The 24,000-nt window shown below is 43.7% G+C and overlaps 1 protein-coding gene across 1 annotated transcript in view; it reads right to left on the minus strand.

The window, feature by feature from the left end:
- Positions 1-24,000, minus strand: part of MGMT (O-6-methylguanine-DNA methyltransferase) — a 170,303-nt gene that overhangs the window by 19,444 nt on the left and 126,859 nt on the right. Inside the window, exon 4 of the mRNA XM_042788751.1 lies at positions 15,926-16,086. Coding sequence (XP_042644685.1) covers positions 15,926-16,086 — 161 coding nt within the window. The remainder of the gene's footprint in view (positions 1-15,925; positions 16,087-24,000) is intronic.

The following is a 24,000-nucleotide window of genomic DNA, read 5'->3' on the forward strand; positions in this document are numbered from 1 at the left end:
AGATTAAAATACAATACCGGTGCTACAGCCCAAGTTCAGTCCATCACGTAACCAAGTCTGCGGCATCGCAACAACTCATCCTAATCACCCCCGTCCTTCCCCTTCAAGATGGGAGCGGGGAGAGAACATTTTAACCTTGATCTGATAGCACATGAGCTGGCGAGCGAATGCCTGTTGGAAACGCAGAGACCTACAGAGCAAACGCGCAGCGGCCTTGACCACATTTTGCCTTCCAAGTGGTATTTGCTCCTGGAACAGGGAGCGGGAGCTGGGAGGCGATTTCTCCAACCGGGGCAGGTTTCGGTGCAAGCTCGGGGACCCACACCGCCAGGAAGCAGCGCGGTAACACAAGGCAGAAGGGGAAAAAAAGAGCAAAGCCCCCCGCAAAATACAGCAAGGGAAGGCAGCACCAGCCACTGTTGTTCCGCACTCCTCCCCTGTTAAAAGACCAACAAAAAAATCGCGCTTTTCAAATTCCTGCATCGTGCATCTCTTGGCTGCTTTACAAACAGGACCAAGTTCTCAGGGAGTTTCTTGATGCCGCAGGGGAGAAGCAGAGCCCTTTCAGCCCGGGACGTCTCTGCTGCGTTCAGCTGGGAGCTCCTCTCGGGTTCCTCCAAAACTCGCACGTCTGTGCATTGAAGGAAACACTCCGAGCATCCCCTTTCAGGTACATTAAAAAATAAATAGTATAAATCACAGCTTGCACAGTGTTAAGGCTTGCCATCAATGCCCACCTCCCAGGTCAAATGCATCGTCGACAAAAAGCAACAATTTGGTGCATTTTAAATGGTAATATGTTGGGAAGTAGGAAACGCCGCAGTGCACAGAAAATGACCAATTGCTTAATATGGTTGTTTTAAGAGAAAATTATGGTTTTCTGTAGTTTTAGGTTCGTCTCCTGAGTGCTGACACGAGGTGCCAGCCCCAGCCCCCATCTGCGCGGCAGGAGCCCGTCAGCGAGCTCTTCCCAGCAGGCTCCAAGAGACCAAGACTCTTCAATGAGCCGTTGGGCATACGAAGGCAAGTGGCTTAAAATTAGCAAGACACCCAACGTTCTGGTTTGGGGCTAAGCCACCCCTTTGCATTTTTCTAGTGCTGTGGGTTTTGAGCGAGGTTTGAGGCAAGCAGCCAGAGCCCAAGACAAGCATCCCCAGTTTGCAGTCGCCTCCACTGCCGAGACACCAACTAAGACCTGTTGGGTATTTCTACAATGCCGTACCTACAGGTTTAATGATCAGGTACGGCAGTCTGCTCCAGGCTTCTATTTGCCATTCAAAATCTCACTCTAGGAGCAAATGTTCTTGCTTTGTTTCAAATACGTCAATTTTGGGAGCAGGAAATAACTGTGCAAAGTACGTAAAAATAACTTTTTACTGACTTCAGGAATATTTGTAATACACATAGGAGCCACTACAAGCATATATACAAGCCACCGGATCAGAGCAATGAAAAATATCAACCACTATCTCATTCACTTCAAAATTCAGGTTATTTTTTCATATTTTATCGGTATTTAATGCCATACCTGTTCTGGAAAGGACACAGAATAGTCCTTCCAGAAATACAACGCACCACCTCAGCTGCAATTTCTAAATGACTGAGCCAGAAAATTAAATTTGTATTTTTCCATTCAAGATAGAAATAAATGAGGGACTCATCTCTATTTAACTTTGTCAGAGAGCTGGTACTCACCAAGAACTTCACCTGGGTGTCTTCTAAATTCTCCTTATCAGCTGCAATTTGCAGACCGAGCTTGGGAACTGAACTCTGCTCTCAAATGGCAATAAAAATCTCTACTGAAGAGCCACGTGTGACAGGAGAGCACAACTGGCCATCATCTGACTTAAAATCGAGAAATGACTGCAGGCACACACTGAAATGGAACTTCTGGTCCCACCTCAACCCTCTTTTTTTCCCATTTCTCGGAGTGCTTGTTATTGCCTGTTGAAAGCACCACGGCTGATGCCAGACCTGCGAAGGCTGCTCCTCTCCTTCTCCAGAGAAAAAAACAAAAATGAAATTCAATTTACCACAATCTGCATGGTTGGAACTCAACAAAAATGCAGCCTCCCAGCTGCTGCTACGATCCAGCTCTTCTCCTGACTCGTCCTGTTAACGAGACGCACAAACCTGCCCCCAGCTCCGGAATAAATCAGAGAAGAAGTAGTTTCCTAATTACGCTGGGATTTTGGAAAGGTAGGCAGGACCATCTGGTTATAGTTAGACTGGAACAGGCAGGGAGGTTCTGCAGAAAACTTTCAAAGATTTATGGATACACTGGAAGTGTCACTCCCATACGAATGAACTCAAAATACAAGGTGAAGAAAAAGGATTCAAGCACTCATGTGTGTTGATAATGCACGATTTCCAATTTATACCTATAAATTAAGCTTACTAACATCAAAATTTCAAACTCATCACGACCTCTGGTTTGAGGTCTTGGCTTAGAATCATCAGGTTTAAAACTAAGCCTGGGAGTGCCGATGACCTACAAATTGGGCAGCTTTGGAGAAATAAAGTGACATACCCAAACAAGGAACTTGAATACTCCCAGCCCTCTATTCACAACACACACGCACAAAACCTACAGCCACCACGCTCTAAGTGTGAAACTGTGGGCTCTAAACTTCATGCATATGTTTGTTTTTTTTTTTTTTTTTTTTTTTTAATCATCTCAGGGCTCCAACATGCTCCCGTGATGTAAATGAGAATAAATCCATGGATTTTAATATCGTCTTGTGTAAAACTGATTCTGCAAACTGCAATTTGCTATATCACCCTACAAGCACAGACGCAGTTCCCCTCTTAGGATACAATATCGTGCACTGCAACACAGCCCAGGAGGACTCCCTTAGCGTGCCCTGGGAATTATATGCACAGACCCATCCTATGTCCACTCATGAAACGGGGCACCACCGAGCCAGGTTATTTTGGAGACAGTAATGATGATCTCTCTTCAAAACTGTCAACCAGCAACACTTTCACAATGATGGTTAATCACTGGATTGTCTCAGCACAGGTTTTCTGGTTGTTCTCTACGCTGACCGATGGCAGAGGACCTGGGTGTGACGGGGGGAGGGAGCCTGGGATGCACCATCATCTCTCCTGTAGCTTTCGCTGCTTCACACATAATTGCTTTTTCCTCTCTAATTCCACTTAGAATTACATCGATGAGGTGTTTTCACTGCTTCATTTTTCAGCATGGCCCCAAATATCCACTCCCAAATGTCTCTGGATCAAGAAATCTGCACCCTCAGTTGCTTTGTGAAGATTGTGTTACCAAAGATAACCTGCCCTAGAAAATTAATATAGGAAACGTGCAATGCAAATTTGCTCCGCTATGTGAACAAAGTATAGGATCTCCACTTGCCTAAGATACAAATAGCACTTCCTTTAGATTTCTGTAAGTTTCTTTGTAAATGTGCAAGCTAGAAATAATATTAAATCGCTTAACTGTCAACAAATGTAACTATTTGCTTCCTGCATGCAAATTAAGTTAGTATCAAAGTACCGATTTTCTGTTTAGTGTGTACTAATTTACTGTTGAACTATAAATATCTGCTGTATGAAGCTGTGCTGGTTTTGGCTGGGGTAGAGTTAATTTTCCTGGCGGTAGCTGGTGGGGGGCCATGGGTTGGGTTGGTGCTGAGGACAGTGCTGATCCCACTGGGATGTTTCAGTTACGGTTGGTCGGCACTTACCCAAAGCCAAGGCCTCTTCTGCTCCTCACCCCACCGGTGAGTGTCTGGGGGGGGCCCAAGGAGCTGGGGGGGGGCACAGCCGACCCCAAGGGACCCCGGGGACATCCCAGACCGCGCGCCGTGCTGCCCAGCAGACAGAGCTGGGGGAGGAGGAGGAAGGGGGGACGTTCGGAACGACGGCGTTTGACTCCCCAAGTCACCGTTAGGCACGAGGGAGCCCGGCTGTCCCGGGGTGGCTGAACCCCACTGCGATGGGACGTGGGGAGTCAATTCCTTGGTTTGCTTGGCGGGCGTGGGGCTTCTGCTTTACCCGTTAAGATGAAAAGGGTTTAACCCATGAGTTTTCTCACCTTTACCCGCCGATTCTCTCCCCCATCCCACTGGGGGGGAGCGAGCGGCTGAGCTGCCGGCCGGGGTTAAACCACGACAGAAGCTGAACTCTTACAGAGCACTTTACAAACACTAACTCACAAATGATGCAACATCCTTTCAAGTCACGTGTGAAAGCAGCAGCAATTAATTCCTAGAATCTTCTAGCTTCAACCTCAGAGTGTTGTGGTTTTTTTTTGTTTGTTTGTTTGTTTATTATTTTCTTTCATTTTTTAAGGAGCACACATTTAAGCAGTCAGCAAAACAACTATGAAGACGTAAAGCACGATTTCATGAAGTCACTTAGCCTCTTGAGGGGTAACGGTGCCATCATACACAGCGCACTGCTAAATGAACTGCAACTTGAATTCCCGAGATTCAAATTATTTAAGCAGACATCCTGAAAGCAAACAGAGCAGAAGTCCTATCAGTGACCCCGATGGCTTTTCAGACACTAGAGTCTGCTAAATTAACAGGCAACCCTGAAGTAACCACCTTGTTTGGAGGAAGTTCTTGCAGAAAGTGGTCACCTGCCAGGACAGGAGAAGTCTACAAAAGCACAGACAGAAATTCTGGGTTATTTGCGGGGTGAGAGAAGCAGGTGGGGTTGGGAAAGGAGCACACTCCTTAAAACCACGCTTGTCCTGCACCTCTTAAAGAATGATTCGCTTTTCCAAGTATCTAAAGAATATTACAGGGATTTTTATAAGTTAGTAAGGTGAGTAAGTACGCATTTATCTGATCTAACAGCCCCATTATTTTACATAAATCTGCAGTATCTGGAAAATACTATTTATGCTTCACAACCTGCCACAAAAAACGAGGCTGTTTCCTCATCCCGTGCCCTTCTGCCAAGCCCAATGAAATCAGCACAGGCACAAACGTGTTTATACAACATTAAAGGTTCAGGTTAAGCTGAAAGCAAGGAGGAAATTTGACTTTCAGATTGACAAATGAAGAGCGTACACATATTTTTGCGTCTGCAACAGAGAATGCGTTTGTGTACTTGCCCACTGAGAAGTTGTGTGCAAAACCTTTACAAACCCTGCTTGAAGAGAGACCGCAGCACTTCTCCCTTAAAGGATGGTCAGAGTTAAGGTCAGAGCACCCTCAATCTGAATTTCAGATCTTGACTTTCGTTGGCTTTACTTTTTCTTTTTGCATTAAATAGGAATGATGCTCACTGAAACATTTGGAACGTTAATTATAGGGAGGTACACATATTTTATTGCTTGCCTGAAAACGTATAGCTCCAGTCATTGTTCACCCATGTAACGACAATCATGAGCTTCAAGCAAAGTGCTAAAATATAAAAGGCCACGTTCATTCATGTATTGGTCCAAGCTGCAGCACTATAAAGTACATCAAAAGGTGTTAATGGTTTCAATATTTATCTGCTGCAGGGAAGCACTCTAAAAAGAAGACAGAAAAAAAATTCTGCTAATGGCTGTGTCTCTCCATTAAAATGAAAAGCTTAATGCATCTTATAATCAGAGGACAATTTGCAAATCATTAAGAGAAATGTAAAATTCCATTAAAATACAAATCAAGAGTCCCTCACTGGACTAATAATCTTTTTGATATTATTTTGCATTTCACTATTTCTGTTCCCAATATCCAGGCACCACAAATGATCAGTTCTTGAACATGCTATTTACCACAGCCTACTTCTTTAACGAGAGACTGAGAGAGGTATAATCTGCTATTCAGAGCAGGTACTAATGAAGAATTCCATATATTCTGAAATTTAATTAAAACCCCAAAGATTTCAAATTAGATGCAATTTGAAATGCCTGGGGCAGAAATACATGCACTTGCGTGGCAAGGGTATCACGCTGAAAGTTGATACCGTAATTGGTCTTGATGTATTTTTGTGTTGCCAGGCTGAAGCACAGAACTCATAACCATATAAAAATTCTCTGTAGATTACCTGCTCATTGAAAATGCCATCACTCAGGTAGTTCTCTACTAAATTACCATGCTACTAAAATGCACAAAGTGATTCGAAGAGAAGAGTGGCACAGCTGGTCGACGCTGCCAATGAGTTATGCATGCGTCGACGCTGCCTTTTTTCTTAGTAAAATATGCTCAGTTGAATATTAAAATATAATTGGCATTCAACCTAAGTAGCTTAAACCATTTTGTTATCTTCTTTTAAACCGATTTGGCTCCTCCACAGTTATTTTCAAGGATGCGATTCACAAACTAATGACACCATCACATTCAGCTAGATTTGTACTATTTTACATTTGTCATAAATAGGAACAATTTCTACAGCCTTCTAGGGATGTCCTTTAATACTGGCTCCTCTTGAACATCAAAGGCCCAATTCATGGGGAAAAAAAGAAAGAAAGGAAAAAAAAAAAAAAAGTATGCCATTTATGTTGTTCTTGCATATTTTATTCGGAGAAGAGTGCGGGATGCAAATTTCTTGTGAAAAGTATGTTTTTACAGCGAAGCAAGTCCTTGTTTTTCCCAGAATATACTCGTCAGCTCGCATGTTCAGAAAACTCCAAAAGGAGACATGTCAAAATGTCTTGGAAATAGGTCAGAAAGGGGCATCTTTAGGTCAAGCAGCAGCAAAGTATCTATATTATAAAATGGCTTCTCATCAGATGAATTTATCTATGTTCCCCTAACATAAAGGCTGTTGTAAATGCCACTATATTTTCATTTTCTGGAAAAAAAAAAAAAAAAAAATTAACAGTGGTATTTAGAAACAAGGTGCTCACCATAGTAACAGTCACATTAAGCACATTACCTTTGAAACACTGGACAGGTTAAATGTATATGAGTATTGATAGTATTTCCCATCGATAAAGGGATTTAAGTAAACTTGGTTGAAAGTTCATTAATAAAACAGGTGTGGGGGCTACATTTATAAAATCCTTTCCTTTTACCTTGATTATATAGGTTGTTATTAAGTAAGGGTGCAAAGGTTACATGGGGCTGCATGTGTGGCGAGCAAACAAACAAATCAAAGGAAAAATGAATTAAATTAAACTTATTCCTCACAGGTCTGCAGTGTTAGCAGGTTGCTAAGGTCTGGGGCTTTGGGTGAAGATGATGACCACAAGACTCCGGATACAAGAAGTCTTTTTCCCACATTAGTAGTTGTTTTTCTCTCCCTTCAATTCTTACCTTTTTATCTAAATTTCATCTACAAGCAGCAATGTCAAAAGTTACCAGGTTGGTCAAGATATTTCTTGTATCAGGGTCAACTTATTCCTTTTATTTTATGGAGGAAGAAAGGATATGGTTTTGAACGTACTGACTTTATCAAGAAGCATCCCATGCCTGCGGCTTTCAGAGCTGCAGATTAATTACAGCGATGCTGCAGAGCCAACTTCTTCCACCCCACCACAGCCATCCCGACCGCAGCGTCAGGGAAATCGTACCAAAGAGCCTAAGGTACCAAACACAAACCCTTCCTTTTGAAAAAACAACCTGGGTTTGGAATAATTTCAAGATCCAAGCATCTCTGCAGCTACTGCAGAGTCACCATGCATTGCTCCAATATCCCCAAGTTCTCTGAGAGCAAGTAAAAATTTTGCCACCGTACAGTGACATCTTACAGGTGAACATCTTCAATCCACTCTCACCTAATAGAACCCCTACTTAGATAACGCTCCTTTATTCTGCCTGTGGCCTACCTGTAATTAATCTCAAGAATATTGACAGGAAAGGATTATCTTACTGAAAATACAATGCTTTTTTTTTTTTTTTTTTTTTTTTTTTTAAAATAACTGACCCTTTCACTACCTTCCCCACGACAGGACACACTGCTCTCCCCGTACCTGGACTCCTTCAAAGGTCACACCTCAGGCCACCGTTACCCTGTAAGGCTCCACCAAACCCCCACAACCCCAAGAGTTACGTTTCCTCTGCCGTCCCCGGAATCGGCGCATCCAAAATGCTTTGCCTAAATCCCGACAGCGTGCCAGGGACAGTGGCAAAAAGGACATTTGCACCTCACAGGGCCTGAACTGTCATAAACGTTGTCTATTCGTCAGACAATTTATCCTATGAACAGTGAAATCAAATTAAGAGTAGTCCTTAACGTACACCTAAAACCAGAGAAGCTTCCACTGAAAACGACAGGAATTTTGCTCTGAATTCAATAGGAACTGCAACAAGAATTTTTTAAATACAGAATGCATTTATACTGATTTTTCTTTGTTTAGTTTTGTTTATAAATACAAACAGTTGATAGAAAGCAATTGGGCCAACTGGGCTGGAAAAAGAATTTGAGACATAAAAGTAACCGGGCTAGTTGTGGGGTTTGTTGTTTTAATTTTTGAAGGTTGGAGAGGATTGATTTCTGTTTGGAGAAAATTGTAGGAAAGTATTGGATTGTAGAAACCCATTCAATGACTAGCAAAACAGTGACTTTCTGCTTATCAAAACTATTCTCACTTGAAATGGCAATAAAAAGAGGTGCCAGTCTCTGGAATTTGAATTTTGCGCTGGCAGACAGAAATACGAAAGCTTGTCATCTCGTTGCACTTGAATCTGCCATGTCCAGATATGTCAAGTACTAACGTTTTCAAACAGATTATTTCACATTACTTTACAATAACATTTTCTAAAAGCCTAAATAGAAATGTATTTGCGTGCCTGATGAAGCTGCAGGAACAAAAAGGGGAAAGTCAGAAACATTTCTCAACTTTTTTCCATTAGTGAATTCAATCTCTGCAACAAAATTAAAAGAATTTCACAAATTGCAACATAAATAAACGGCAAGAATGACATTTTGCAGTTGTCTAGGAAAGGAGTTGCCTCCTCCTCAGCAGGTTAATCAATAGCACAACTCAATCCTGCAAAAATATAAATATAACCTCGTAATGGTGGTGGACTTATACTTTCCCAGTTGAGCTTCAATGAATTTTCAGTTTTTACATGGAGAGATGATACTGGGGCAGGTTGGCTCCTGGAGTTTTTCTGTAGGCCGAGCTTTCTGCTTTTCCTATTGAGGACAGTTAAGCTTTGAAGAAGCTGGCAATCAATGAAGTGGCATCACCTGGCCTGGGGCTTGGTCACTGCATCATTCTCATTGCGCCAGTGAGAGGTAGGGCTGTCAGCTGCACCACACCTGCCACTCAAACCCAATTTATTTTTTATATATATGTATGCATATACACACGCACATATCTAAAACAAAAGAAGGAAATCACACGAACTGGCCCTTGATGTAACATCTGACAATTACAGTCTCGACTTTACAACATTTGAGAAAAAAAGATCACCATGGGACTAAGTAAATATGTTGGCCCCGTACACTTATATGCCTGCACCACAAAAATATGTACTCAGAGAAGTTCCAGACAAGCCCAAACCCACTTGTCTCTCTTTAGCACCCTGTTTGGCTGCCTATCATCCTAGTAAGCTCCAGCCACCTGGCATATTTTCAGATATTGCACATGGATTTATGTATAATAGAACACATTAGAAAAGTCTTTTAAGACATTAAAAGTAGGTACAATTTATTTTAAAAGGGCAAAAAAAGTTACAAGTCATTCCCAAGACTGAAGAAAATTAAAACTACATAGGACTCAGGGATATATATACGTCTGTATAGATGTGTCTCTCGCACCCCACAGGCCATCACTTTAAGAATTACAAGTTAATAAAGATAGCGAAATTGTGAAGATACTCACTTTAGTATTTATTGTCTTGCTAACACCATGCAAGCATCAGTTTAGAAGTTAGCAGAAAACTCTTAAGATGTACTTAAAATGCCTACGGTTACTTTTCCTACTAATGACCGAAGTTACCAGAGCTCAATGAAATCATTCGTAGGTCAAGTTCATCCTTCCCGTCCCTCACCTGCTCTCACCCTTAACTCCCATTTTCTCCTGTTCTCCTCAAGGCTGCAAATCACCCCAAGATAACATTGCATATTTTCCCGTTACATAAACCGAAGCTGTGCAGTGACCTCAGGACCGACCAGGACACCTGACATCCCACAGTGTCCTCCAGCTAATCTTTCCATCATTTTTTTTTTTTTTCACACCTTCTCCACTTTCAGACTCAGACCTTCCCCCTCTGCTCCTGCAGCTCCTGAAAAGTAGTTTACTCATGTTTTAAAGAACAACATTTTTACCAGCCCTTTCTTTCCCACTGAACGCGAGGACAGAGTTGCTATCCTATTATCCATAAACTGGCTTCAAACTTTCTATCTCTACTAGGCAGTATCTCAACAAAGTCAATGCTTTTTATGTTCATTTTTTTAAAAAATCTGTGATTTAAAGCAAGGAAAAATAGATCTATACTCATCTTAATACTGTAAATGCTTTTCCTATTTAAATAATCTTTATGTATTGAATGTCTTTGGCTAAACTGTGAGAAAAATTTACTCTTAGGATATACTGCACACTGCAGCTAGGGTAAGCAGCACAATCATTAAATAACACTTCCTTTAAACGTAAGCATTCATGGGATGTTGAATCTGACATCTCAGAAGTAAGCCAATTAACAGCCTCACAACCCTCAGAAAACTTGTGATTTGAGCATTCCAACCACAAAAAGGGAAAAAAAAAAAAAAAAACCAAACCAAAAACCTTTGGCCTTTGACGAGTTACAGCCAGAATGCATAAAATCTACTTTTCTTTCCTAATTTGATGCATTAAAAAAAAAATAAATAGTTTAGAATGTGCAAAACCAGTAAAATAAAGAGGTGCTACGGAGTGCCACTGGCCGGAAGGGGAAAGAGTCATCAAGATGCAATTAATGGAAAGATTTTCTCCGCAGGTGCTTTCTAGGGGGAGAGATTCCACAGGACGTGCAGAGCCCGGGGAGATCACACAGATGGGAACGAAGGACGAGTCCGACTCCCCAGAGGCGACACCAGAAAGTGAACAGTTTCTTCAGCCCGCAGCCGGGGTTTTACAGCGCGCTCCGCTGGCCCTTGGCAGGGACTCCGCCAGGTTCACCCGCCGACGCTGCCTTGGCTCGAGCTTCCGAGCCAGAAGGCTCCCAGGAAATCACGGCGAAATTATGGATTGCAGGCCCGGGTCTGGAGCAAAGTCATCCTGAAGGGAGAATGGAGGTACTACCAGTTTCTTCGAAGACTCTTTGCTCCCATTACGTATGAGGTGTTTCATCAATATCCCTTCTTGGATGAATAACCTACATTACGCATGGGAAATTTCAGCTACTAATCTGGCTCGCACAGCTCACCTCTCAGTCTCCAACCTCAGGTTGTTCCTCCTCGATCTTTTTGCACAGCTTTTCTCCGCCTCCAACCTCAGGTTGCTCCTCCTCGATCTTTTTGCACAGCTTTTCTCCGCCTTTGGTTTGGAGGGGTGACACAGACAACGCCGCCTGCAGACCTGCAGAGACCTGCCCTGACGCGGTATTTCAGTTTGGGTGAAGAAACGGGGTGATGGAGCTGGATGGGGCTGAAAGGCAAAGCTTCGCTTCAGGCCCACGCTTCCTGCACGGGGAGCCGACTGAGGAACTCCGGAGCCAAGGATATAAAAGCGTGGTTTTGGAAAGCTAAAGGACTTAATCCGGTGAGGACGGCGGCACAGCATGGCACGGCACGCAAAGAGCAGAGCTCCGGGGCTGCTGCTCGTCGCAGGCCAAAGGAAAAGTCTTAGTGTGTCTCCAATTTCCTCTGCTCTTGTCCCTCTAATGAGCCATCTGGTCTGCGAACACACAACCGTGCCTCGCCGCAGCGTCCAGACCTGCGGTGCTTTCTGCAACTGCAGCCACTACGGTTCTAAAGCACGAATAAAGAAAAAGTCAGGGAATTCACGACTGGCCAATTTAACATCGCCTTTTCCATTCTGCGGGCCCACAAATCAAGCAACTCGTGCATAGGCTTCAAAACAGTAACAGGGTCAATTTTTCTTCTTCATATATAAAGGGGGGCTAATGACCATGATACATTAAGACCAATTAATCACTTCTCATTATAAAGGTTCAGTGATTTTTTTGAGGTGTAACACCTTGAAGTCACGCTGCAGAGAAGTAGGAAAAACTGATTTTTCCTTTGCTCAGTGAAATTCCACTTTGAGCACAGGCCCTGATGCAAACTGTTGAAAATTCCAGTTTTTCAATTGCATTTAAAAACCAAAACAATAAATCAGATGCATAGGCTAAACTAGACAGCCAGTAAGCCAACAGCTCCTGGAAGCGTTGGGAAAGCAGCTTCAAACTTCTGCCTGCCTCAAGCTGGGCTACAGCATCCGTGCTTCAGATTCAAACTTTGCCAGCGGTGAGTTATGAGGAGGATTGGTTAACTATGTATTTAGGGTGCTTTTAAACACGTTCCCCGCCCTTACAATAGTACTTTAGAAAATTAAAGGCACTTTAGAAAAATTTAAGGCGCAAGATGAGGCGCTGAAACAGTCAATGTCACAATTCAGCTCAACTGTGGCTTGGTAATGCGCGTGTACTTGGCGACCAAATTACGACAGCGTGGCGGAACGGTTATTATCGTATTTTCACTGTCAGCAGGAAGGTGCTCCATGTTCGAAGGGGGGACCGGCGCCTCGCTTCCCCGTGAGCCCAGAAACGCAAAGCATACGGCTCAATGTTTTTTTTTTTTTTTTTTTCAGGTGCTCACCAACTGGGTGTCTTCGATCAGCCGGCCGCGGCCGGGAGGTGGTCAGGCTGTGCCTCTCCCGCCAGCCCCAACACCCGGCGCAGCTACAGGTAACGCCGAGCTTGGCAAAGGTGGCCTTCTGTAACCTGTGAGATACCTCCACTGCCTGGATTTGAAAATCTCACCGCTTTGGTTGCCACAAGGTTGGTTGTCACTGTTTTCCTCTCCACGAGGGACCGCGTCTTAACAGTCGGCACAAAAAGAGCTGCAGAAAATTGACCGTGAGTTGAGAAGTGCTTCATCCCAAAAGCACTTCACGCTTTTTTGTTAAGTGAGGAACCTCTTTAAAGTGATATAAGGAAAACCCTTCCTGTCCTCAGATGATGCTAGCACAGAAAAAAAAAAAAATTATAAAAGCACTAATTAAGAAAGAAAACATTCAATAATCAGTCCTGACCACAAAAGCACTTGATGATGGAACTCCAATCGTGTGCTATCAAAGAACCACACTACAAGGGGTCATATTTACAGGGAAGGGGGGAAAAGGAGGGCCAAAGGTTTTGATGATTTGTTGGAAGAGCTGCTGATGAAGAGAGGCATGTAAGGAAATCAGCGTGATGAGAAAAAGCCTTCCCGGCTTTGGATCCTCGTGCTCTCGCTTATGTTTGTTCTGCATTTTTAAGTGCCTGGAGAAATGAGTAGGCACTTTCAAATGTAAATGTGAAAAAGTAAATAAATACCAAACTCCTAATTTAGCATTACTGCATTTCTGACTTGCAGATAAATTGAAAACTACAATGTAATCTATTATAATGCATTTTTTACCTTATCTTTCCACTAAATAACTTTTTAAAAATGTCTTCAAATTTTTTGGCATGTATTCCCATATTCCTTCAATATAATTTTTTTTCTATTTTATGAAAGTATTACTAGGAGAAAGTAAGAGAAGAATAGAAATGCTACCACATCACTGTGATTTCTACCGATAAATTCTTCCTTAGCATTTCCACTACATACCTGCCTCTCCCCTCATAAAACACGCACACCTGCTCTCAGTCCAAGAACAAATAACCCAACTAAATTAAAAAACCTTGAACCTGCACACGTTAAAAAGGAGAAAACTGCTCTCCAGTGTCCCCCCAGCACTGAACCTGTGGTACAGGAGCTCAGACCCAGTTAGGGCCACTGCTGCCCAGCGCATGGCCACCCCGGCCATGGGACCACCGGCCGCACCCTCCGCAAAGCCACGGGTAGTGCAGAGAGACCCAGAATTGATGCTCATGGCCACTGGCCACCTCCCATTCCCACCCCGCAGGCAGCTCTCAAAAAAAAAAAATTCAAGGGAGACGATTGCTTTCCCTCAAGAAGCTTCCTATTAACAAATATTTTCCCTCTTTTAAATGATCTCCGGACTCTTCCAGTGTTGCCTGCACAGGAAGGTTGCTGCCTGGGGAAGGTAACGTCCCCCACCACCTCCGACCGTAAGTCAAGGGGCAAGCCTGCTCAGGGCTAAACCCCAAACCAGCAAGCTGGAACAACACCAGCAGCCCTCAGACCAAGAAATTTCATTAGCCAAGCTAAAAAGAATTCAGTAGCCAATTTAGGAAAATTAATACAAGTAAAAGCACTACTTTAAATGTCTTATAACCTTCTGGTGGATGTCTGGGAAGCAGAATTCCACTGATGTTATTCAAAGATGGAAGGAAGAGCAGCAGTAATTATTTCCCATCTAGCACTGCCCATTCACATTCGCCCCAACCGTGAAGTTTTCACAATACGGGTCTTCATTTCATCCCAGCTAATAAAAAAACCTCCTCAAATGATAATATGATCACCTAGACGGCCATACTTCGTGAGCATTTTGGCAACTCTGACCTCATGGTGTCATTAGTGCTTACTCTCTCCCATGTTAATTGGATGGTTTCACGAAAACTTCTGAATGAAATGTTTTAGTAGTTGAGAAAAATGATGTTTGTATAAAAAAAATAGAGGGAGAAAGTGCAATACACAGTTTAAAAAACACTTAGGACCCACCCTGTAATTTGATATGCAAGATGTTGCACCGAGAAGTTTTCATAACGTGGAAGAATAAGTACAGAAGTTCATCGTTAAAACAAAGGTATGGTGCAAAGCTCATAAAATGTCAGGCTCCCACTTTCTGAAAGCAGCAGCCTGATTATCTGCAGGACGCTCGGCACAACAACTGCATTTTGGTTTCGTTGTTTTACTTGCAGCTGCCACTAGGTAATTAAGAATAAGAAAGTGTAACAGCAAGAAGAAACCAACTCTTTATAGGAATTAAAGTAAAACCAGCAATTAACAGCAGACAGCTGAGTTCTTGTAGATGTTGTTGGCAAAGGTGTGTCTGCCAAAACAGCCCCTCCTTTCCACAGGTAAAACTGGCCATTGTTTTACACAGGTACTGATGTATAGCCCCTGAACCTTAAAATACAAACCTATGTACCCATATTTAAAAGGTGTCTTTCACTTTGAACCACAAAAAAAGAAAAAGTACATATCATTTAGAGTGTATACAAAATCCAGTGCTATCTTACCTCACGTAGGGTAGAGGATAGTGTTCCCTTTTTGGTGACATGTTATTATGGAATCAAATACAATTAAAAAATAGATCTATTAAACCAGAGATTTTATTCCCTGGGAAATTAACATATTTATGGACAGACCAGAAGGCACTGCAAAAAGCAGGCTCCTGAGAATTATTTTTTTTTTTTTTTTTTTTTAAATAATGAGATCTATTTCATTTCAAGTGATCGACTTCTGTTACAAGGTCTTCAGGAACACAGCCAGTAAGCGGAGAACAGTAAGCAGAAACTTTCCTCAGGTCTTGTTTTTATCTAAAAACACGAGCAGCGTAATACCTTGTAACAATACTCGTTCTTTGCTTAAAAAAACCCCAAATACGATGGCTTTGAGGAATCAAACTATAGCTACCTTACGCAACCTGACAATCACCGACGGCTTCTACGGCAGCGGGGAGGTGTCTTTGCCAACAGACATGGACGTGCCTGAGCCTCGCTCCCTCCCTGGCCGGCAAAAAAACCAAATTAAGCGCACAACGACCCTACTGAAAAGCCAATTTAAGCGGACAAAGGACCCTACTGAAGATCCCGCCGCCCTTCGGTTGCGTTCACCCTCAAACCCTTCCGGCCAAACGCCCATCGGGAGCTGAACCGCATTCCTTTCGCCCGCCACTGACCGCGAGGCTGGGGAGCCGGGAGGCAGCACCCGCCCCGGGTGATGGGAGCAGGGGCAGGGAAGGGGGTGCCCCCGCGGCACAGACCTCGCCGCAGCAGCGGGTGGTGGAAGGCCGGCACGGGGAGGCTCGCCGTCCTCGCCGGCTCGCAGAAGTAGGCGCGCAGCCAGGCCGTGCACTGCTCCAGCGGCTCCGTCAGCTCCTCCGCGCCTTCGCGCACCTCGCAAGCGGCCGAGGGCTCCGTCCAGCTGCGAGAGAGGGAGAATCGCAAAATTACAGTGAGAAAAAACGACAAAAAAGGGACGTTCCTACTCCCCGAGTTAGCAAAAAAAATAAATACAGCCCAAAACATTCCATCCGGGGCCAGACTCTATCTTTTTGCCTGCTCTTTTGTCTTTTAAAGACAAAAAGACTGTTTTATCTTTTGTCTGATAAAGGTAAAACGATTCCTAATGGCTGTAACAACAACGCACCCTCATCACCTCTAGAAAAACAATGATGACACAAGGTTGTTTACACCTGTAAAAAATTCACAGAAGATCGGTGGGAGGGCAATTCAATGACGACACAAGGTTTCCTTACACCTGTAAAAAATTCACAGAAGATTGGTGGGAGGGGAATGTAATGATGACACAAGGTTGTTTACACCTGTAAAAAATTCACAAAAGATTGGTAAGAGAGAAATGCAATGACGACACAAGGTTGCTTACACCTGTAAAAAATTCACAGAAGATTGGTAAGAGGGAAATGCAATGACGACACAAGGTTTCCTTACACCTGTAAAAAATTCACTGAAGATTGGTGGGAGGGGAATGCAATGATGACACAAGGTTGTTTACACCTGTAAAAAATTCACAAAAGATTGGTAAGAGGGAAATGCAATGACGACACAAGATTGCTTACACCTGTAAAAAATTCACAGAAGATTGGTGGGAGGGGAATGCCATGCATTAGTGAGAAATGTCAGAGAGCAATAAAAAAACCCACCCAAGACCATGGTAGATAATGCATTCTCGTGCTTCCAGGGTGGATGGAGGTGAGGTTCTTCTCCAAGTCCCCCAAGGGTGCACTCCCATCTCCCCAGGATCATCCCTGAGGAAAGGAAGAAGCTTTCTGCCTGAGCCCATGCCTTTGCCCTGTTTCCTTCCAGCGATGGTGGTAGATTTCTGCTTTCCTCCACTTATTGAATTGGAAGGAAGCAATTGAGAATTCATTTGATTTTCAATGGCAGCCCGTGCTTGCAGGATACTGAGGAGCAAAGCAAGCCAGCAGAAAGCACCTGCAGACAAAAACATGCTTCTTCCCTTGCTACTTCTTTCTTCTTTTCCTCTGGAAGTGCAACGTGTGTATGAGAGCAATGAAAATGTGAACACTGGATCTGCAAATATCCAGCCCCGTTTCCCAACCCGTATGCTTTCGGCGAGGCAAGGTGAGGTGAAGGGGTGGTGGTGATGTTCTCCTGGTGCTTCCCAAGACCGTGGTGTGGTGGATGTCTCTCAAAAACTGCAGAAACTGGTTTCAGGATGCCTGAAACCATTTTCAGGGTCCCTGAGCCCATTAGCAATGCGCCTGAGAGAAGTGATAGGAAGACGGATAAGGAGACAACATAGGGTGACTGCCAAAACAGCAAGCCCTGCCAGCAATCTTTTCACATCCAGAATTTTAAGCGCCACTGATGAGCCATCCTAGGGTTTTCTGATTACTGCAGCTTTTTTATTTCCACCCCCCCCCCCCCCCCCCCCCCCCAGCTGGAAATACAGCCAGACCCCAGAACAAGAAGTTTCTCAACAGTGTGCTGCTGAAACTCAACAGCGTAGTCTTCTGGTGAGAAGTTGGGTGTGTCACGAAGCGGGAGAAAGGAGAGAAAATTGTCGAAATATCAAACTACATGAGAACCTGAGACAACGGAAGAAAGAGAAAAGCAGAGCAATTCTGCCATCCGGGTATGGGGAAAGAGCAAACCAACACAAATTCCCTAGGCCGCTCGCTGCAAGTGCGCAAAAATATTTTGTTAGTTCCCTCCTAGCAGAAAGCTGAAGAAAAGGAAGCGTGAGATGTACCAGTAATGGCGTAAAAGCCACCAGGTCTGCTTTTGCCACGAGGCACCTTTGCGAAAAGACCGAACGCCTTCACGGGCTTGATCCACACCAGCTCGTGGAGCCGAACTCGACGGGACGTCGGTGTAATCAGACACCAGCCCCGGCGCTGCCCCTGGACAGGATAAATGATGTGCGGGCGGGAGCTGGGCCGGGGTCGCTCTCAGAAGCAAAACCCTCACTCGCCTGGTGCATGATCAAATGGCCCCGCCATCTCCCCCAGCCCCAATTCATTTTCTGATTAATTGTTAACCACTGAAGGCCACATAATTACTGATTACCAAGTGGCAGAGAAGAAGAAGGACACGGAGGCGGACAATTAAAATACTCCAGTCACACACGAATACAAGTTGATGGCTTGCAGCAGGGGCAAAACAAACATGAAGAATCAGCTTTAGATCCAGTTTGCTAGAAAGTAAGTAAAATTTTATTTGTCTCTTTCCATTTACTTACTGAATTGATGCTTTTGATCCTTTTGTGTGCGTGAAATAGCATCAATTTGCTTTATAAAACTGATGCCTACTTTATGTTATTTCAGTATTTAAAAATCTCTTTGCTAAAAAAAAAAAAAAAGTATGAGAAGCCGTGCGTAAACTTTTTTTTCGCATGAATACCTGCAATGTGGCCCTCAAACCAAGCTCTCAACACCACGGATAATCCGTTATTCTGCACATGTACAACATTCTGCAGAATATGGCTCAGTTTTACTGTGGATTGTTAGAGCTACGACAATATAATAACTACAGGATATAATAATGCCTCTGAAATCTCAAAGAGAAGTTGGTAGACTTTTCTGCTCCATTTATCCAAAAGAGCGTAGAAAGCACTCAAAACTACAGTAACCTTATGTTTTTCACATCATCTTGTTTCACATCCTCGGGAGTCTGGAAATGATTTGGACTGTAATATCATCATAAAACAGAAAGACTTTGTCTCCTCGCTGCTCTGCGAGCAAGCAGCCCCCAGCAGCTGGGCTCCCGGCTCTGCCTCCGACCGCTCCAGCCTGACGCTGCCAGACACGGACTGCAATTTCCTCCTGGCTCCAGAAAGCCACCGAAATACCATCGTTCCCCCCCAAAACAGGTGGGGAGCAGCACGCCAGCGTCGGCGAGGTGCAGCGCTACTGAGGCTGGTGCCTGGGCTGCTCGGGGCTTTGCCTGAAGCCTCAAGGCAACCATCAGGCCATTAGCTCCGTAATTAATATACGGAATAGAGTAAAGGTCCATCGATCTCTCTGAGATGACACAATTAGAGCAGCTCTTTGCTTGTCTGTGTAGCTGGGAGGGCTGCAGGAACCTGCGTGAACGCGTTCCCCATGCCATCACATACGCATTCCTCACTTCCACCAGGCCTTCCCTGGCAGGACTGTTTGGATACAAGTCTTAATTCTTAAATTGTTTTAATTACTGCGTTTAAGAACAGTGCCTGGTCACTGCTGAACATCTCTAGACGTTTGTGGTGAGACCATTCTCCCACCACTTCAACACCAGACGCTACCACAATGCCTGCGACCTCCACTTTGGTCAAGAAAGCAAAAGCTTTGCAAGATGAAAATGAATTGCTTTCTAAGAACTCACTGGCTTCTTTTCCTGTAGGATACGAAGTCGATTTGCCAATATATATATATGCTCAGAGCTTCAAATTGGCAGAAAGTTGAAAAAAAAAAAAAAATCAAATCTTCATATTAATTTTGCTTGGCTAGAAATGCTAACAACTATTCCTGGGAATTTGACAGCATTAATAAAGAAAGAGAACGAACATAACTTATGCATGGGTGTCTTTCACTGGCCCTCCTCCCCTTCCTACCCTCCTCCTCCCCTTTCTCTTTCCAAAGTTACATAGCAGCACTACTTCTACAAACTACCTCATCATTAAAAATTCAACTTAAAACACCAGCTGCCTTTTAAAAGATTTTTCTCAGGCTTCAAAGCCACACTTTGGTCCAACTAACCATACGTACGTTTCAAAAGGCAAGGAAAAAGTGGTCTCAAAACATTCGTAAGAAGAAAAGGAGAGCAGATGAGTTACACCACAGGAAATTTTCCCCTCGTTTGAAACTGTTCCGCTTAATGTTAAACTTCTTGGAAGGTTTGTGAACACTCTACTCCATGCATTGATCTTTGAGCATCTTTAATGTCAAGATGGACAGGAAAAGGTTAGTTGTACACCATTAGAGAAAAACACCCATCTAAGAGTCATATTAATTATTTGTGCCTCATCTTTAGCAATGACCAACAAGAAAAAGGGGCCCCTCTTTTCTTAACGTCCTGCCCTCGGAGATGGCCAAGGAAGGGACTTGCTCCTGGCCACAGAGCCATCAGCAGCGCAGAGCCAGCGGCACCCAAGGTGATGGCCTTTTGTTGTGTTTTACCGATGGAAAGCTTAAATCTTAAACCCGTGACTCAACAAGACGTAACTTTTATACAGGAAAACAAAATAAACGTATTCCTCTAAAAATGCAAGAAACTAAACAGAAGGTGTAAGAAATCTGACTGCTTTACTTTTGCCCTGGAGAATTGAGTTCTCTTTCCTGAAAAAGTACGAATGCCTTTTTTTGCAGTGTGGCTAGAATAATGAGAAGCATGTATTTCAAAAGCAGTAGTCTATTTAAATCACTTCCACTTTCATTGGAGGCCGTCATTGCGCTTGTTTTCACTAATGAATTATGTTGGGTGCCGCCGGCATCTCAAAACATTCAAAGTGGAGATGTTTGTCTTTTCACTTGGTCAACAAGTAATCCTCACTGTAGGGTTAGGTTGTTGGTTGGTTGGTTGGTTTGTTTGTTTGTTTGTTTAACTGAAACTTTTTTGCTTGCTTTAACACGGCAGCCTCTAATGTGTGCAGTGAGTTAGATGTCTGTCTGAGCTTTATGGTGATGTTAAATGGATACTCAGCTGCAAGTGACTGACTCATCTTCTACCTGGCTTTACAATGTGACACTTAATTAAAACGACATACTCCTCAAATAGGAAAAAAAAAAACATGCCTGTTTTAAACTATAAAAAGCAGACATCTAGTACACACCCTTTTCTTTTTTTTTTTTAAGTTGGATGTCTGTCAAAAGGAGACTGTTTTTCAGGCCAGGGAATGACTGCTGCTGCTCCAGACCTCCAGCCTGTGCCTTCAGCTCCGGGTGGTGGTGAAGTCCAAGAGAGACGTAAGGTCAGTCCCCGCACAGGAACCCACCACAGCCCAGGCACAGACCTGCTGCTCCAGCTTACACACACGCCAGCTATTCCATACCACCCTTACTGCAATCCTACGTATTTATTTCCATTACAGCTCTTTTATTTTTTCAGACTGAACCAACCAAGGAAGCCAGCGGGCTCTGGTGCCCACGCAGCTGAGAGGTGTCTTCCTGAGGCTCCATCCCCGCCGCGTCTCTTCTGTGGCTTCTGATGTTCGCATGGGATGCAACGAAGGAAAAGATGGTTTTAGCAGAGGGGGACAAAAGCAGAAACACCACCTGTTTCAGTTTAACAGGCTCCTTCCAAACCACTCGCCAGGAACTGGAAGTTTCTAACATGCTTCCAAAATAAACATGTAAGCAGCAGATTGGCCTCAGTATCATTCTAAATAGCTTAACCATTATGAAAAGCAGAGAAATGCTGTGAGAAGCCTCAGTGGGTAGCCATGTTCTAAATTGGTATGAGTTTTAATTATTTCTTTTATTTCTGAGCTACTTTTTGCCTCAGTCAGTCCTTAGTAAACCTTAATGGAAACACTAGAAGATGGACCTTGAGTTGCATGATTTCAAATAAAAAGAACATGTCACAGCGGCTCTTCTGGCAACATCCTTCGGGTAGAGTGAAGAGCTGGCAGCTTCCTTAGGGAAATATTATGAGAATGTGGTATTGGCTCCCGCAACATATTTATATATTTATAAAATCTTTGTATATATTAAATATAATCGATTGGTTGAACATAACACTACATGCTCGCTTCCACTGCCTGTAGCCACACACACCTGAATTAACTATTATTCTGGATTAACTACCTCAGCCTCCAGTGGTTTGCCTAAGAAGAGGTCTATAAACTGCTTCCGGCGCTGAGCTAGTGGGGAGTCCCCTTTATTTCAACTAGGTTAAGGTATAAACCAAAAAACTGCCCAACTAGCACAAAAACTCCTCCTGTGCAGTCAGCTAAGGGCCACTGGTATGTGTGGGTAGAGCCAGATAATTAATTATTACATTACTATAGTAACTACAACAGTTCCACTCAGGTAACAGCAGGGTTAAAGATCTAAAATAAAAAAGAAATAGAAGAAAAGATATGAAATGTACGTTTTTTACATACAACTTCTCAGTCTCTTCTCCTGGAAATTGGGGTCTTTGCCAGGCTGTCACCAGCTGAATTCTGTGTTGACACCACGGTACACACGGCACTGAAGATCGCTGGGTTTGCAATATCATACTGTCTTCGGGTATGAAGAAAATAAACATATTTGGACACTCAACCATATCCCATTCCGTGTTTCTTAAGGGCATCCATAATTTTTTCCACTGTGTTCCCTGAGCAAAGACCACAAGCACTTTTGTTCACTAACAACCAATTGTATACAAAAATATAAATAAATTGGTCCTAATTAAGAAGCTTTTGGATCTTGTTATGACCTGAGTGATGTGAAAAGCAATCGCTGACTGTACTCTTCATAATCCGAACGGCACAAAACCTCACCAAACCCTTCTCTTAGCCTGTCTTCATCAAAACCAACATCGGAAGTCCATGCCATCGAGTCTAACGTGGACGGATGCAGAAAGACGGGAAGAGTGCAGAGGAGGAAAACCAAGCAGAGAACCCAACGCCTGCAGAAGAGGTGATGGGCAGAGATGGGGGCAGGCAAGGAGGAGCAGAAGATGACGACCCGTCTCCGAAAGAGAGCCCCAACTTCCCCACGCTGCTCCTCAGGCTGCCCAGCGCCTACGGCTTCACAATTTACAACCAGGAAAGAGAGACGGAACTACCTGACAGACAGAGACACTAAATTTGAATGAAACCTGTAATAGAAAACATTGCAGTTTGTTCCTGGAAATCTGCAAGGACGTTTATAGCATAGCACAACGCTCAGCGTCTTCATTTTGAAGAGGACTTCCAGGTTGGGGTAAGTAGGAAGAACTACCGTCTGTGATTTTTTTCCTCTGTATTCTGACACTTCTTTGGCCATTCGTTTTTTCAAAAGTCTGTGCCTTAAAACAGGTCCAAAAATCACCGAAATTACCCTATGTCCAGTAGGGATGAAAAAGGCTCTGATAGGAATGCATTAATGGAGGAGAGGGGGGCAGAAATAAAACAGAAAGGAAAAACTTCTGCAAGCATCTTGTATTAAAAAGCCCCCTTTTTTTTTTTTTTTTTTTTTTTTTTTCCCTCAAAATTCCCCTAAAACAAGACCAAAAAAAAAAAATGCAGGCAGGGAGGGAATATTACAGAAACCTTCCCAAAACAGGGAGCCCATCAGAGGGACCTGGAGTCCTGGACCCAAGGCTGCAGCACGTCAGGGAGACCCAACCTCGGTGGCCACCCCAACGGGTAATTGCAGCCCAACCCGAGCAAGTGTTTGGTGACTGTCTGTAAAGATCTCCATGTGCCTGTCATGCTAATCCTCTTGTTAAGGGAGAAAGACCAGAGGCCTGTTGCTGCAGCAGACTCCAACTATAACGAATGGGCTCTGACATGACCCGGCAGCCCTGCTCGGCGGCCGGAGCGCATGATGCGATCTGACAGCAATTTAGACATGGCTCTCTTGGAGACTGCAGACCTACTTAACGTCAAACAAGAGGGGGAATGTGGGTGGACTTCTGAATGGCTTTTACCCTCATTGCAGGGTTGGTAAAAAAAAAAAAAAAAAAAAGGAAAAAAAAATAGAAAAAAAAAAAAACAAACAAACCAACCCAAATCATCAGGCTTACGGAAAAGGATCTTGCAGAAGGAATCTGTCCATGGGTGGAGAGGAAAACAATTTTGGGTATATTTCCCAATTACAGCAGAATTCTGTCATCACCGTCGGGAAGAGTTTAGGATGTGGCCCTCATCCCTCTGTGAGCCACCTGAGGAGCAAAACAGCCCTCG

The sequence above is a fragment of the Tyto alba genome, unplaced genomic scaffold (assembly GCF_018691265.1).
Source record: "Tyto alba isolate M040663 unplaced genomic scaffold, T.alba_DEE_v4.0 Super-Scaffold_1, whole genome shotgun sequence".
NCBI classification, from domain to species: Eukaryota; Metazoa; Chordata; class Aves; order Strigiformes; family Tytonidae; genus Tyto; species Tyto alba.